This window comes from Antennarius striatus, chromosome 14 (assembly GCF_040054535.1).
Source record: "Antennarius striatus isolate MH-2024 chromosome 14, ASM4005453v1, whole genome shotgun sequence".
Classification (NCBI taxonomy): Eukaryota; Metazoa; Chordata; class Actinopteri; order Lophiiformes; family Antennariidae; genus Antennarius; species Antennarius striatus.
Window position 1 is genome coordinate 18,313,630 of NC_090789.1, and position 15,332 is coordinate 18,328,961.

At 41.6% G+C, this 15,332-nt stretch overlaps 1 protein-coding gene across 1 annotated transcript; it reads right to left on the bottom strand.

The window, feature by feature from the left end:
• Window positions 1-8,096: 8,096 nt before the first annotated feature.
• LOC137607693 (formyl peptide receptor 2-like) lies at window positions 8,097-12,713 on the bottom strand. The gene is made up of 3 exons (XM_068333616.1): window positions 12,585-12,713; window positions 9,984-10,161; window positions 8,097-9,381 (listed from the first exon to the last, which is right to left on the bottom strand). Exons 2-3 carry the CDS (start codon window positions 10,152-10,154, stop codon window positions 8,530-8,532), a joined length of 1,023 nt encoding a protein of 340 aa, XP_068189717.1. The 5' UTR covers window positions 10,155-10,161; window positions 12,585-12,713; the 3' UTR covers window positions 8,097-8,529.
• Window positions 12,714-15,332: the final 2,619 nt, after the last annotated feature.

A 15,332-nucleotide genomic window follows, 5' to 3' on the forward strand; every position in this document is an offset into this window, starting at 1 on the left:
ACGCGAAGGAGCAGCGGCTCTACTCTGAGCCCCTCGTGAACAGCAGTGTTTCTACCTTATCTCTGAGGGAGACACCAGCTATCCGCCTGAGAAAGCCCACTTCAGCCGCTTGTATCCGCGATCTCGTTCTTTCGATCATGACCCATCGCTCATGACCACAGGTGAGGGTAGGAACGAAGATTGAACGGTAGATGGAGAGCTTTGCCTCTCGGCTTAGCTCCCTCTTTGTGACAACAGTGCGGTAAAACGACTGCAATACCGCTCCTGCTGCCCCAATTCTCCGTCCAATCTCACGCTCCATTGTTCCCTCACTCGTGAACAGGACCCCAAGATACTTAAACTCCTTCACTTGTGGAAGGACCTCATCCCCCACTTGGAGAAGGCAGTCCACCGTTTTCTGCTGAGGACCATGGCCTCAGATTTGGAGGTGCTAATCCTCATCCCCACCGCTTCACACTCGGCTGCAAACCGGACCAGTGAGCGCTGCAGGTCACAGGCTGATGACGCAAACAGGACCACATCATCTGCAAAAAGCAGCGATGTAATCCTCAGGTCACCAAACTGTAACCCCTCCTCACCGCAACTACGCCTCGATATCCTGTCCATGGAAATCAGGAACAGAATTGGTGATATAGCGCAGCCCTGGCGAAGGCCAACAGCTACTCAGAACAAGTCCGACTTACTGCCGAGAACCCGAACGCAGCTCTCACTTTGGGCGTACAGGGATTGGATGGCCCTGAGGAGAGGCCCCCTCACCCCATAGTCCCGCAGTACCTCCCACAGTATATCCCTGGGGTCCCGATCGTATGCCTTCTCCAAGTCCACAAAACACATGTAGACTGGATGGACATAGTGCTACGTGTTCTCACATAGTCTGAACACGTAGCACTAGTTAATTAATAACGTGAAGCACAGATAAATTCCCTGAAGTCCGAGCTGAGGGCAAACGAACGTTCACTAAAGGCATGGTGGAGTTTGGGGCAACATAAAACATCTTTTAGTGATGGGACAGTTGTGAAGAAGTGTTTAAACACAAGAAGAGGGGACATGCATGCAGCAATAAGAGGCTGACAAAGGGAGAAATAGATCTGAAGCGGGTGGTCGCTATCGCCACAGATGACAGAGACCACCACCCTGTCTTTTTCCATTACTTTGTCATGGTGGGAAAAAAGAGGGGGGCTGTGCCAAACAGTGGGAGCTTTCCAAAACAGTCAAGGTGAGCTCTGTGCACACCTTTTGCAGAAGTAACCTTGTGCACAAGTAAATTACTGGCAAGCCACATGCCTCTTTCTCTCTTGAAGAAAGTTCTGTTTGCATTTTCCCCCTGAAAGAGCCAGTTTTTATTCATGCTTTCTGAACATGTTCATGTTTTTTTACCTGAAGTCTAGGCCCTCATGTCTTTAGGCTGGGATGTCTTTAATTTACAAGAAAAAGGATTATTCAGCTCTATTTGCACTTAATTTTTAATTCTGAGGTTTGTGTGTTCTTCAATCTAACATAAAGGTTTTAAATTTAAATTAAATTAAATTAAATTAAATTAAATTAAATTAAATTAAATTAAATTAAATTAAATTAAATTAAATTAAATTAAATTAAATTATTGGGTCTACTACAAATTGGGTCTACTTTTATTTATGGTGAGGTCAAAGAGCTAGCTGTGCACTAATTTAAACATAATCTCCATTGAACATTGATAATAAATGATAATCTGGACATAGGGACCGGCTATAAGACACAAACTCAACTTGGGTTCGGACCTTTTACGAAGAGGAAATTTTTATAACCGGACCTCCATGACTTTTAATTGAATACCCCAGGCTTATGTTATCCTCTCTTAGAAAATTAAAATGTGATCTTAATCTAAAACACACACTGAACACTATTCACCTCCTTTATGGAACTAAGAGTTACTATGTGACTAAATGAGTTTACGGTGCATGCTTAAGTGGAGACTTCTTTTGTTCAGCTAATTTATATTTGATATTGATTTTGGTGTATTTTGTTTGGATGTCTGGGTGACTTTTTGCATTGCTTCACATGCTGTTGCCTTGCTAGAGTGTCAGGCATCAATATTGTACAGAAAGCACCGACTTACTAATAAAAACAGGGCTGTGCTCACACTACTCTGATGTAAGTACACATTCACAGTGTTGTGACATTTGTTATGTATGACCAGATAATGTTAAAATATATGACTGGCTGTGTATGAATAACAATATTGTTCAAATAGATATTCCTCTGGGAATGATGGTACCCCTTACGTATTAATTCCACTTTGATATCTATCCAATCACCAGTACGCATGGACGATCCATGTCTGACAGCTTGCTGAGCTTGAAGCTCTGAGTTTCTTGCCTGTGAGCAAGTTTTCTCTGCGAAAACAGGGTTAGTTACCATGGTAACTGATCAGACTTGGACCTACCTCCCCCAGAATGGATAACTCAGAGTTTCCCTAATCTCAGGGTTAACATCCCCAGAGTTTATACACATCTTACTTTCTGGAACATCCCCAGGAGAGTCAGTCCAAATGATCTATTGTGTTTAGTAAACTGATTTTATTTATTTATAAGAACTTTACAGACAAGTGAGTTACCATCCAGTATGAGTTTGCACAATGCTGATTGACGTAGTTTTCTCAAGGTCAAGGTCTTCGTCTCATTTTCATCCCATTTGCTGCCCGAGTAAAGTGCTTTCTGTTTCGTCTTTCAATCTGCAACGGTTGTGAATTTGTGAACGATCACAGTGAGGAACCTTGATCTGCTCTTAAGAAGGAAGGAGTAAGAAGGAAGTCTTCCCCTTCTTCCCCTTTCAGAATCACGCCTCCACTGAAATTGGACAAAGAAGGCCTTTAGACAAGTTGGAGCCCATGAAAGATTAGTTTAACTAAATGTTGTGAAAGAATTGTTGTTGTAATAATGTATTAGAAGTCTTGTATAGTCATATTTCAATCTGTGAGTAATGAAATTTGTCACTGAAATATCTACTGAGTCATGAATGTGAAAGGAAGTTAGTCAGTAATGGCTAAAAAGTTTTTTTTTTCTCCAAAAGCTGATAAAGATCTGTTACAACTCAGGTAGGCTCTTTGAGTTGATGCTTTGTTACATAAGATTTTGTCTACCTTTCTGCCAATGTTGGTTGGTTGTTATAGCTTGTGTAGTTACAAGAGAAGAAGAAGAAGATTTAGATTTTTGCAAAAACACTTTAATTACATTCAAACATTTTGCAATTTTACATTAGATGAAGCACTAAAGTGCTTCAGAAGAAGATTTTTTGCAAAAAAATTTAGAACATTTAGAACATTTTACAATTTTTCATTAGATGAAATTTCAAAAACACTAAACACTCAAAAACATTAAACACCAAGAAACAAAGGGAAATACAATATAAAAATTAGTGCATTATAACAGGAAGTTTGCAAAAGTCAGGTGATCATCAACTAAAGTGCATAGGACATTTTTGTAACACCAGATGTTCCTAAAGTTATTCAGGTCTTTTGTCAATTTATAGAAACCAAATTCTAGTTTTAAGCGACATCTGATGTTACAGCAGAAATCAGGAGCTGCTTCTTGAACAGTTTTGTTTTCAGTTCTCCTCTTCCTGGTCACATAAATTGCAAGTTTTGCCTCCCCAGAAATAAAATTTAAAAGCTGCCACTTTCTCTGTTTCGATCTATTGTACCCAGCACCGTAGATGAATTTTCTGATACTAAAGTTTTCACTGAACAGATTAAAAACATTCGTTAGAAGAGTGAAGAGCACTGAAGTCTCCCACACTCACTGAAAGCATGAAAGACTGTCTCCTGAAGGGGACAGAAGGGACACTGGCTGGACACCGCAGGGTTAAAAACAGAGATAAAGCATTGGAACCGATGCACCATGCAAAATCCTCCACTGGAGGTCCGCTGTTTTTTTCTTGAGGGGGGGTTTGTACAGAAGTCTCCACTGCGGGTCAGGTCCATTTCCCCTCATCCTGTTGGCCCAGGTAGTTAGTAGTACAGGTAGTAGTACTTTTACACATTGTTTGTACAGTATTTTTTTGTTGGCCGTGTGCAGGCTGATCTGTCGTTCATCTCCGAGGAGAGGACCCTCCAGTTCTCCTAACAGGGGACTGATGTGGACCTCAGGGAAAGGATCTTTGCTGTCTGGCACAGTCCCTGTACTATAGTCCAGGAGGAGGCTTCTCTCCTTTCCGGAGAGTATTTGCCTCCACAGGTGTAGCCCCCTCTGAGCCACCCTGGTGGACTGGATGTTCAGCAGGGAGCTCACAGCCTGGGGATCCGCCAGCGCTGGCCCGGCATTCTCCACCAGCTGCTGGAGGGTTATGGTCCTGGTTCTGCAAAGCGCTGCAGACAGACCAGGTGTGGCTCCACTGCAGACGTCCAGCCTGGCCCCATGCACTAGTGGTTCCCTCAGTAACCAGAACAGAGTCAGAGCTTTTTCCTGGGCTGCTTTTAAACAGGGCCCATGACTTAAAGACACCATGATAAAACGGAGGCAAACCGTTTAACTTTGGAAACTTGGAGTCTATTAAAAACAGAGCAGCATCCAGGTCCAAGTGGCTCACTCGTCTGAATATGCAGCCGGCCACCTCTCTCCACGTCAGATCCGCTGGTCCGGTCAGAAACCGCTGGATGAACTGTAATCTGAACGTGGCTGTTCTGCTAGCCAGGTGGATGGGGCCCTGTCCCCCCTCCTCTCTTGATAAAAACAACACTCCTTGAGGCACCCAATGCAGCCCATCCCAGAAAAAGTTAACAGGTTTGGTCTGGATCTGGGTTACAAAACTTGATGGGGGTCCATACAGGCCAAGCGGTGCCACAGCTGTGAGGCCACCAGGTTGTTTATCAGTAAAACTCGACCTCTGTACGACATTCTGGGGAGCAACCGTTTCCATTTTCTAAGTTTCCCTTCTATATTTTCAATGACGCCCTCCCAGTTCTTCCTGGTTGTTGTCTCATTTCCCAGGTACACACCGAGATATTTGAGACCATCAGTCTTCCAACACAAGTTTTGAGGAAGAACCGGGGGGTTGCCATGCCACTCACCAACAGCAAGGGCTTCACTTTTGCTCCAGTTTACTTTTGCAGCAGTTAAAACATTGAATGAGTTTGTCAAACCCACCAGAACATCAACATCCCTTTGGTTTTTGATAAGAACATCAACATCAGCAGCATAGGCAGATAAAAGAATGCTCTCTCTAACACCAGGTAAAATCAAACCGTCAATGCTTTTGCGGATTTTACAGAGTTGGGTTCCAGAGAGAGTGCATAGAGCATCCCAGACAGGGAAGAAGAAAAAGAAGCAGAACTTTATGAATCCCCTTTTACGGGGAAATTACTATTTTCACTCTCTTTTTTACATGATTTTTGTGTTACGTATATACAGTGTATTTGTGCAGGCCCCTGAAACACACAAGGGGCCCGTGTGCATGCAGTTAGTATCACTAACTGCACAACAGTATCACAGCAGTTAGTGTCACAACACATCACAGCACATGGGGAGGCAGAGAGTGAAGGGCAGCCACTTCAGGTAGCGCCCCAACTGAGCAACTTGTAAGGTGACGGTGCCTTGCTCAAGGGCACCTCGGCAGTGGCCGAGAGGTGAGCTGACACCTCCCACAGTCAGCTCACATTCCGATGTTGAAAGTCTGGCGGGAGCGGGAATCGAACCGCTGATGTCTGGATGGACAACGTCTGCGCTAACGCTGAGCCACTGCCGCCCCAGATATCACGACTCAGCAGTACAACCCACTAAATTTAATGTAATTTTGAACGTCTTCAAAGACGAAGAACGTTTTGCAAACCTGCTCTAATTTTCCAACAACAAAGTATTAACCAAAAAATGTGACGAATGCAAAACAAAAATCAATAATAAATTGAGTCTTATTAGATCAACCAGCGATCAGCTGACATTAAAGGATTGATCACGCATCACTATTTTATCATCAATCTAATCCTACAATATTATTCATATTCATATTATTATACAAAATTACAACCCTTTCTTGCATATTTGAAACATCTTGATGCCCTATTTTTAATTCCTTTCTCTAAGTAATATTTTCAATACATATTGAATACCGTATATTTTATAACAACTTATATTATCTATCAATCAATCAACCTTTATTTGTATAGCACTTAATCACATCAGCAGATATTTCAAAGCGCTTTAACAGACAGAAAACCCAACAGGAACCTCAAGAGTAAACATAAGTGACAGCGGCGGAGAAAAACTCCCTCACTCCGGACAGGACCCAGACTCTGGAGGGCAGTCATCTGCCTTGCACGTTTTTGGATGCCTCCCACATCCAAAAACTTGCAATCTCAGTGAATTTAGTTGTGGAGTTTGTATGTTTGTTGGGTGGGAAAGGAAATACAACTGGGATGAGACAGGGAAAGGAAAAGAGGCAGAGAGAGAGAGAGTGGCAGATAGGCCAGATAGAATTTGCAGACACAGTCGAGCTCTAGCTGCTGAAGTGGGGGCGAGACTTTCGACATTATGACATCCAAGAACACATACAGTATTTAAAATAATGTTGTTCGGTCAGTATATTGATTTTGTCTAGATGGATTACCTTGATTAAGGGAAGATACGCCTGATCTTTTACTCTGACTCATGAAATATGTGAATGTTTATATTTTCTTGTGTATGCTAACCCTGAAACAAGGACTCTTCTGCACAATCTGCTCTGTTCTACTCTGACTCAATCTTCTAGCTCTTTTAACTGACTCATACTGCCACCTGTTGGTGCAGAGGGTGAATTTCTCAGGACAATAGTGAGAAATGAAATAAAAATGAATGAAATGAAATCGGCTTTATTAATTCCCATAGGGGATATTATTTATCCACATTAATATTAGTCCCGTCAGGTGCATGAGTATCTTTTCTCTTCTGTATAGACTTCATCTGCTCACATCAGATGATTAATAATTTCTTTCTCTAGCACAGAGGAAGCAGCTCTTCTTCCTCCTCAATCAATGACACAGGATCCCTCTTAACAACAGGACAAAGTGTGAATGGGTGGTAGAACTCAGATTGGAGCCTGAAGATGATAAACTCCATGTTTATCTCTATTTTGACAAATTTGCTCTTAGTAACGCCCAATTGAGAGTCAGAGTAGTCAGAACCAGGAGAGTGAAAGACGGATAGTGACGTTAAGGTTGTTGTAGTGGAAACAGAAATCGATTAGCTGAGAAAAAAAAAATCAGTTGTGTTTTGTGTTTCGTGGTTGGTATGTGTTTTACATAATTAATGGAATGTCAATAAAACACTTATGCTAATGCTCATGATAAACAGGGCATCATTAAAATAAATGCTCCATACTACGCGGAGAGAGAAGAGTCTCTGGGAGATGAGAGGTCCAACCAGTGAGGAAGATGAGGCAGAGAGAGAGCAGCAGGACCTGAAGATGTTGATTCAGATTGACGGAGAAAAGACACAGGTCCTGGCAGCAGTGGGTGGTGCTGGTTTTGATGTGACTCCCTGACACCCATTACCCGCAATGCAGAAAAGCGGTTTCGATGAGAAAATGGATGGATGGATGGATGGATGGATGGATGGAGACACAGGTCCTGAGCAGTTAAAGCTTAAAGTTAAAGCTAATATTGTGCACCCCAAAAAACTTTCACTTCTCTCCTCCTTTGAAACCTCTGTGACATAAATTGAAATAGAAAGGGGGGATCAGCTTTTTTCTGTTCAGTACCAAATGAGTCTCTATGTTGTAACACTGACAATGTGTTGCATTAGGAGGATGCTAAAGTCTAAAAGGTCTTGGAGCAGCTGGAGGAGTTGTTTTTAGTCTGCACACTGAATCTGAATAATACAGATAATCATCCCCCCCCCCCATCATTCAGTAGGTACTGAGTTTGGCACACAGCCCTAACTTTTTATCTACAGCACGTGTCAAACTCACGACCCTGTGGCATAAAAGGTCAGAGTGTCTAAAAATAGTTCAAAAACGTGGCTTGGCCAGAAACTACATTTCCCAGAATGCAGTAATTAAGGATGTTTTAACTCGTTTTGCACAAAGTTAATGTCCTAACTTGCGTTTGATGTTATTTTTCTTTATTGATCGTTTGATCCTTGATTGATGGAGTTCCGCAGGTTTAATAACCTGACAAATTAAAAGGATTTATTTTATAACAGAGCAACAAGCAAACATATTTGTAATGTTTGTAACTTGAATAAGTAATAAATCCAGAGTTACTTAACATTAAAGAGGAGTTACATCTATTTTACATTTATTTCACATTACATTGAGTTACATGTATTTACATTTATTAGTTACATCTGGCCCTTTGATTAAAGCCATTATGCTGATGTGGCCCTCAGTGAGAATGAGTTTGTTATTCTGTTCCCAGTTTTGAACCTTCAAAATGCATTTGAGGGATTTAAACTGAATCAAACACACGTACATTTGCTCTAATCTCCCTTTCAATGACTGCTGTGCGTGAAAACATGAAAAACCACTGGTATAACCACTGGATACCCAAAGATGTGTTCAGGAATCTCTGTGAGCGACACCAGCTCAAAGCACATTATTGTGCTTTGACCCAATGCTGTCGTCCAAAGATTTTTTGTTGGACTGGGTGGTTTGTCCATCCACATCGTCCGCCAGAGCTCTCCTGCACACCCCAGTCAGACCCTGCCTGAACCGCCCCTTCACATCCAGCCCCATGCAGAAATACAGCAATGGGTTCACACAGCTGTTAAAGTAGGCGATGCCTGATGCCACAGGGTGCCAAAACTTCACCAAAACGTTCTTACTGTCTACCATTTTCACCAGTAGAAGGCAGTGGTACGGCGCCCAGCATAGGAAGAAAGCAATGACCAGTGATGCTAATATACGTAGAGGACGGGACTTCCTCGATAGGCGTGTGCGTCGGATGCCCACCCCAGCCAAGATGTAGCAGATGAGGATAACCATGAAGGGCAACAGGAAGCCACACAAGAAGCGGATGGAGTAGAGAGCCGTTTTAGCACTGTTGTCCCCCCATGACACCTCCTTTACATCCAGAGAGCATTTACTCAAGTTGTTCTTTCCCATATAGACCTGGCGATAGATGAAGAATGGGCTGCTGAATATGATGGCAGTAGCCCAGATGCAGAGGGCCACCACTCTCGCCGCCGGTAAGGTGCGCCGTGTCCTGGTGAAGACAGGCTGCCAGATGCAAAGCACTCGGTCCAAACTGATCACAGCCAGAAGAAAAACAGAGCAAAACATGTTGGCGTATTTGAAGAAGCCGTTGAACTTGCAGAGGAAGATGCCGAAGGGCCAGTGGTTGAAGAAGAGCAACTTGATGAGGGAAAAGACTCGTGTGAAGCAGAAGATCAGGTCTGCTATTGCCAAATTAACAAGCCACACGTTTGTGACCGTTTGCTGAGGGAAAAGAGAAAAAAATTGTGTTTCAATTGTGTATTGTATTTCCTGGTTTGCCGCCAGGCATCATGGGAGCTGTAATCTCTATTGTTGAAGGACTGAATACACCATTTGCATTGACTTGATCAATTACCTTTTATATTTAGATCTTGAATATAACAGATTTATTGGTAGATGTGTTTGAATCTAATACATGTAATGTTTATTGCTTTATATAGAGCTTCATTGATGTTTTTGTGATGAAATATGAGTTGCTATGTTTAATATAATAATTCCTTGTTATTAGTGTGATGTTTTTCATATAACTGAAACATTGCATTTCTCAAACTACATCAGCTCCTACTAGTACTGTACTACTACACCTGCTGCTGCTTTTTTACCACATTTGCAAACATTTAACAACAACATTTTACAAACATAATCTGCTGAGTAATATTCTCGGCACACCGGGTCGCCCTTTCCGTTTGGCGAAAAACAGAACTTTTTCCTCTGATGTAAAATGGAAGCTAATGGAGCTTTACAAATGCATTTTAGCGTTATTTATCGACGTTAATGCATGGTAAAAGGAGCATAAGGTGATCATTTATTGTACATATATCCACCTTGAGTTTGAATCCGGCCACCCATATCACCAGAGAGTTTCCTGTAATGCCAAACGCAATGATTAGCGTGTAGAGGATGATGTAGATGCTGTCCATGATGGAGTCGACGTCTAAAGTTGCTGTCTGGTAATTGTTGATGGTATTGACAGGTGGAGAAGTTGTGGGAGACATTGTGAGCCTGGAAAGCATAGAGAAAACCAAAATTTTACGCAAATATTAATTTTGAATATTGCAAGAACGTGTGACAGTCCTCACACGTTACGGTCACACAAACAATGCGGCATAGTTAAAAAGAGTAAGAATACACACACAAAACAATTTTCCTTCATGAATCACATACAAAATAAATGAGCTATACAAAATAAGATATAAAAAAAGAAACAATCAGACAATGAGTGGTGCATCTAGTGTTTTATTTACAGTAATAATACGGTAGAAGGCTGGTGTTGGAAGTAACTATTTTTCTTAAAGTGTCTTTATAATATAGAGTCACATGGTTGCAGGAATCTGCCTGTCTGTCTGTTCGTTTGTTAGGATTAAAAGTGAACATTGTTCAACTGAAGGTTAAAGATTTTTTAATGTTTTGAAGCAAGAAAACAGACAAGGTCATAATTAAAAGGTAGTGATTTTCAAATAAATTAGAAATGAGATGAAGAAGTCAAGATAAAATGTAATTAAAAACACATTCAGTACATCAGCAACACTAGAAAGTGTGGGATCCAGAACTGAGACTAGGTGAATAACTTAGTTTTGTTATGTTCAGCTCAAAAACAGGTTTCCCAAATGTCCAAACCACACAGATGGAGATGAAGTGAACAAACCCAGGACCATCAGGTACAGTGTATGAAAATGAAAGATGATGATGTCCATCAAGAAGGTAATACAGTTCAACTGAAAGAAGAAGAGAGTAAGAAAATTACAAAGAACCAAAAGAACTGAACTCACACGGAAAGAGCCAACAGTAACAGGAAACATGTGAGACACGTGTGGAACAATCACACAGTATGGAGCAAGGAGTGAACACAGAACAACACAGAACCTGACACAAGTCAGAGGGACTAACAGGACAAAACTATAAGATTATAAAAAAAATAAGAAGCTTTGTGAAGCCATATTTATTAGACCGAGTTAAAAAAAAAGTCCAAATATAACAAAGTAGCAGAAAACAGCAGAAGTCACGTAGTTTTAGTGACACAGCACCAATGATGACCCAACAACCATCGTCAGGTTCCTGGAGGGACAGAGAGGTCTGACTCAAACCCAGAACTGCCTTGCTGTGCGGCGACAGCGCTATCCACTGCACCACAGGGATACTGAGTCCATTTACTTACAGCTAAATAACACAAGTTGCTGATCTGGTTGACCTGTTTTTTGTTTTATTACCTGTCTACCATCTTTTTTTATCTCTTCATTTTTGTATTTCCTTTTTCACCCCAACTATTCAAGGCAGAGGACCACCCAGCAGAGAGTCATGAGGTTTCTTCCCGATGGGGAGTTGCTTTCTCTTAAAGGTTTAGTTGGTTTCCTTTTTCTTCTGACTCTGTAAAGCGCCTCAAGGCGCCTCTGGTGTGATCCAGCGCTGTATAAATAAAGTTAACTTGGCTTGACCTAACCTGACTTTTTATTCACACTGCCCTTAACTGATGACCATGTACAAAAGAATGATGACAAGGATTTGACAGGTAGATCAGAAGACAGTGAAGCAGTGGTCAGCTGACAGCACCCCAAAGAATCATAATCATCAGCCTGTTTAATTATTTGTGAACACACACACACACACACACACACACACACACACACACACACACACACACACACACACACACACACACACACACACACACAAACACACACACACACACACACACACACACACACACACACGTTTTTCTGCATCAGGATGTTGTCTTTAGCTAATCTTAAAAGCTAGCTTCTACCGTCTGTTGCATCAGCAGTAAATTCATTCATCTTCTTCAAAACGGCCGAACAGAAAGAATGTTGTGCTCACAATCACGCTGACACACAATCTACACCTAAATTGCATGTTTTTAGTGGTGGGAGAATAGAACGGAGTAGAACAGAATACGTAATGTACAAACTCAGCACAGAAAAGCTCCAGGAACTGAACCAATGACCTTCCTGCAGTGGGGTAACATCGCTACCCACTGCACCACCGTGCTACCCATCAGAAGTTTAAGTTAAACCAGACAACGTTCTCTGTTTCAAACGAAAAAGATAGCAGTTTCCACTGCCCACAGTTTCCAATCACAAGCCCTGTCTTCATATGAATGAAGTTGAGGATGTGGAGTCAGAGCAGTAGGACTTGATGCTGCTGAAACGAAGCATAAAGTTATACGCTGAAGATGTGTGAGTATCTGTGTGAATGTCAGTCACTCCTAATGGGCAACGTGGATGGTGGTGTCCTTCAGTAGCATGTAAATGAACATGAATGGATGTATATAGGCTCATGCTGGAAAGTGAATTACAGTAGAAAAACTATGTAAGTACATTAAATAAATATCAAAACATCAAAATTGTTACTGACATTAAAAGTTCAATAATAATAATAAAAAAAGGAAATAAAATGTCCTATTTTCTTACCTCAGATGTTGAACTAATATCCCAGCTCTGCTGCCTCAGTCTCAGCGGTCAGATGCTGAAACAAAGATGCATCTTAATGAACTGTTTGTGTATATAGCTGTCCATTTCTCTCTCTCTCTCTGTCTCTTTCTCTTTCTGTCTCTCCTACACACACTTCCTCTTTCTACTACTTGTAAAATCTGTCTGTCTTCCTCTCGGTCTACTTCTCTTTTCCCTTTAATGACACAGTTACACACATGCAACCATACACACTTGCACACACAGATATGTAAACACACAGACTGGCTTGTCTTTTCTTAACTCAAAAGAGTTATTGCCCCCCCATGTCTCATCTCCCAATCATGTTCCTCTGAAGAGGGTCAATGTTCTTGTGTTAATGCTACACTTAACTTCAGATAATCCTCTTTTATTCCATCAGGGGTATCCCACGACCGAGGTTTCCACCTACTCAGTTTCTCAGAGTGAATATCTGTGTTCCACAACAGTTTATCAATTACTGAAATCAAGTTTTCGAGAGCATCCACAATCACAATAAAAATAAAAACCATCAACAATGGAGCCTTGGTATCACTATTCACCATGGCAACAACTGATGAGAAGAGCTCAACTTACTTTGCCCCACTGAAGTGGAGAACATATGCAAGCCAAAGGCAAACATGATCATATATTTTACTGTTTTTTACCAAGTTAACATTTATTCAAACCTTATTAAACAGGAGCATGCAGGTGGAAACATGATGTCATTGCGTTTGGATGTCTGGGTGACTTTTTGCATTGCTTCACATGCTGTTGCCTTGCTAGAGTGCCAGGCATCAATATTGTACAGAAAGCACCGACTTACATAGAAAAACGGGGCTGTGCTCACACTACTCTGATGTAAGTACACATTCACAGTGTTGTGACATTTGTTATGTATGACCAGATAATGTTAAGATATATGACTGGCTGTGTATGAATAACAATATTGTTCAAATAGATATTCCTCTGGGAATGATGGTACCCCTTATGTATTAATTCCACTTTGATATCTATCCAATCACCAGTACGCATGGACGATCCATGTCTGACAGCTTGCTGAGCTTGAAGCTCTGAGTTTCTCAGAGAAAACCTGTCTGTGAGCAAGTTTTCTCTGCGAAAACAGGGTTAGTTACCATGGGAACTGATCATACTTGGATTTACCTCCCCCAGAATGGATAACACAGAGTTTCCCTAATCTCAGGGTTAACGTCCCCAGAGTTCCTTCTTTCTGGAACACCCCCAGGAGAGCCAGTCCAAATGATCTATTGTGTTTAGTAAACTAATTTTATTTATTTATAAGAACTTTACAGACAAGTGAGTTACCATCCAGTATGAGTTTGCACAATGCTGATTGAGCCTGTCACCTCCAGATCAATAATGTAGTTCTTGTCATCTCATAGTATAACAGTTATTTGAAAAAGGCAGTCAGAGACTGCAACATCCCGCGACACCCCTGAATTAAAAATTGGTAAGTTGACATTGACCTAGTTTTCCAAAGGTGAAGGTCGTCATCACATTTTTGTGCCTCTGGCTTCCTGAAAATGTTGCTTTTTTGTTTTGTGATTATATCTCATCAGGTTTCAGAGATGTGTACCTAAAAAGGTATAAAAGTGAAAAAAAGTGACCTTGACCTAGTTTTGCTCTAGTTTTCTATTTTCTGCCCGAGTAATGTGCGTTTTTTTTCGTCTGTCTATCTCCACTGGTTGTGAATTTGCGAATGATCACAGTGAGGAACCTTGATCTGGTCTTAAGAAGGAAGAAGTAAGAAGGAAGTCTTCCCCTTCTTCCCCTTTCAGAATCACGCCTCCACTGAAATTGGACAAAGAAGGCCTTTAGACAAGTTGGAGCCCATGAAAGATTAGTTTAACTAAATGTTGTGAAAGAATTGTTGTTGTAGTAATGTGTTAGAAGTCTTGTATGGTCATATTTCAATCTGTGAGTAATGAAATTTGTCACTGAAATATCTATTGAGTCATGAACGTATTCAGGATGTTAGTCAGTGATGGCTAAAAAGTTTTTTTTTCTCCAAAAGCTGATAAAGATCTGTTACAACTCAGGTAGGATCTTTGAGTTGATGCTTTGTTACATAAGATTTTGTCATCAATCACATGCATGGATATTAGTGTTTACAGGCCCCTGTAATGCACACAACCGCACACAGGGGGGCCTGTAGGCATGCATTGGGAGGTAGAGCGGCGGGCAGCCCCTTTGTGGAGCGACCAAATGAGCAACTTGTAAGGGGGACGGCGCCTTGCTCAAGGGTCCCTCAGCAGTGATCCGGAGGTGAGTTGACGCTTCCCTCTGTCAGCTCACACGCCGCATATTATATTATCTGTCAATCACTCAACCGTTATTTATATAGCGCTTAGTCACATCAGACATTTCAAAGCGCTTTAACAGACAGAAGAACCCAACAGAAACCTCCTGAGCAAGCATAAGCGACAGGCGGGGAAAAAGTCCCTCATTGAGGAAGAAACTCCAGGCAGGACCCAGACTCTGCCTTGACCGGTTGGGTGGGAAAGGAAATACAACGTGGATAGAGGCAAGGAAAGGAAAAGAGAGAGAGAGAGAGAGAGAGAGAGAGAGAGAGAGAGAGAGAGAGAGAGAGAGAGAGAGAGAGAGAGAGAGAGAGAGAGAGAGAGAGAGAGAGAGAGAGAGAGAGAGAGAGAGAGAGAGAGAGAGAGAGAGAGAGAGAGATAGGCCAGATAGAATTTGCAGTCATAGTTGAGT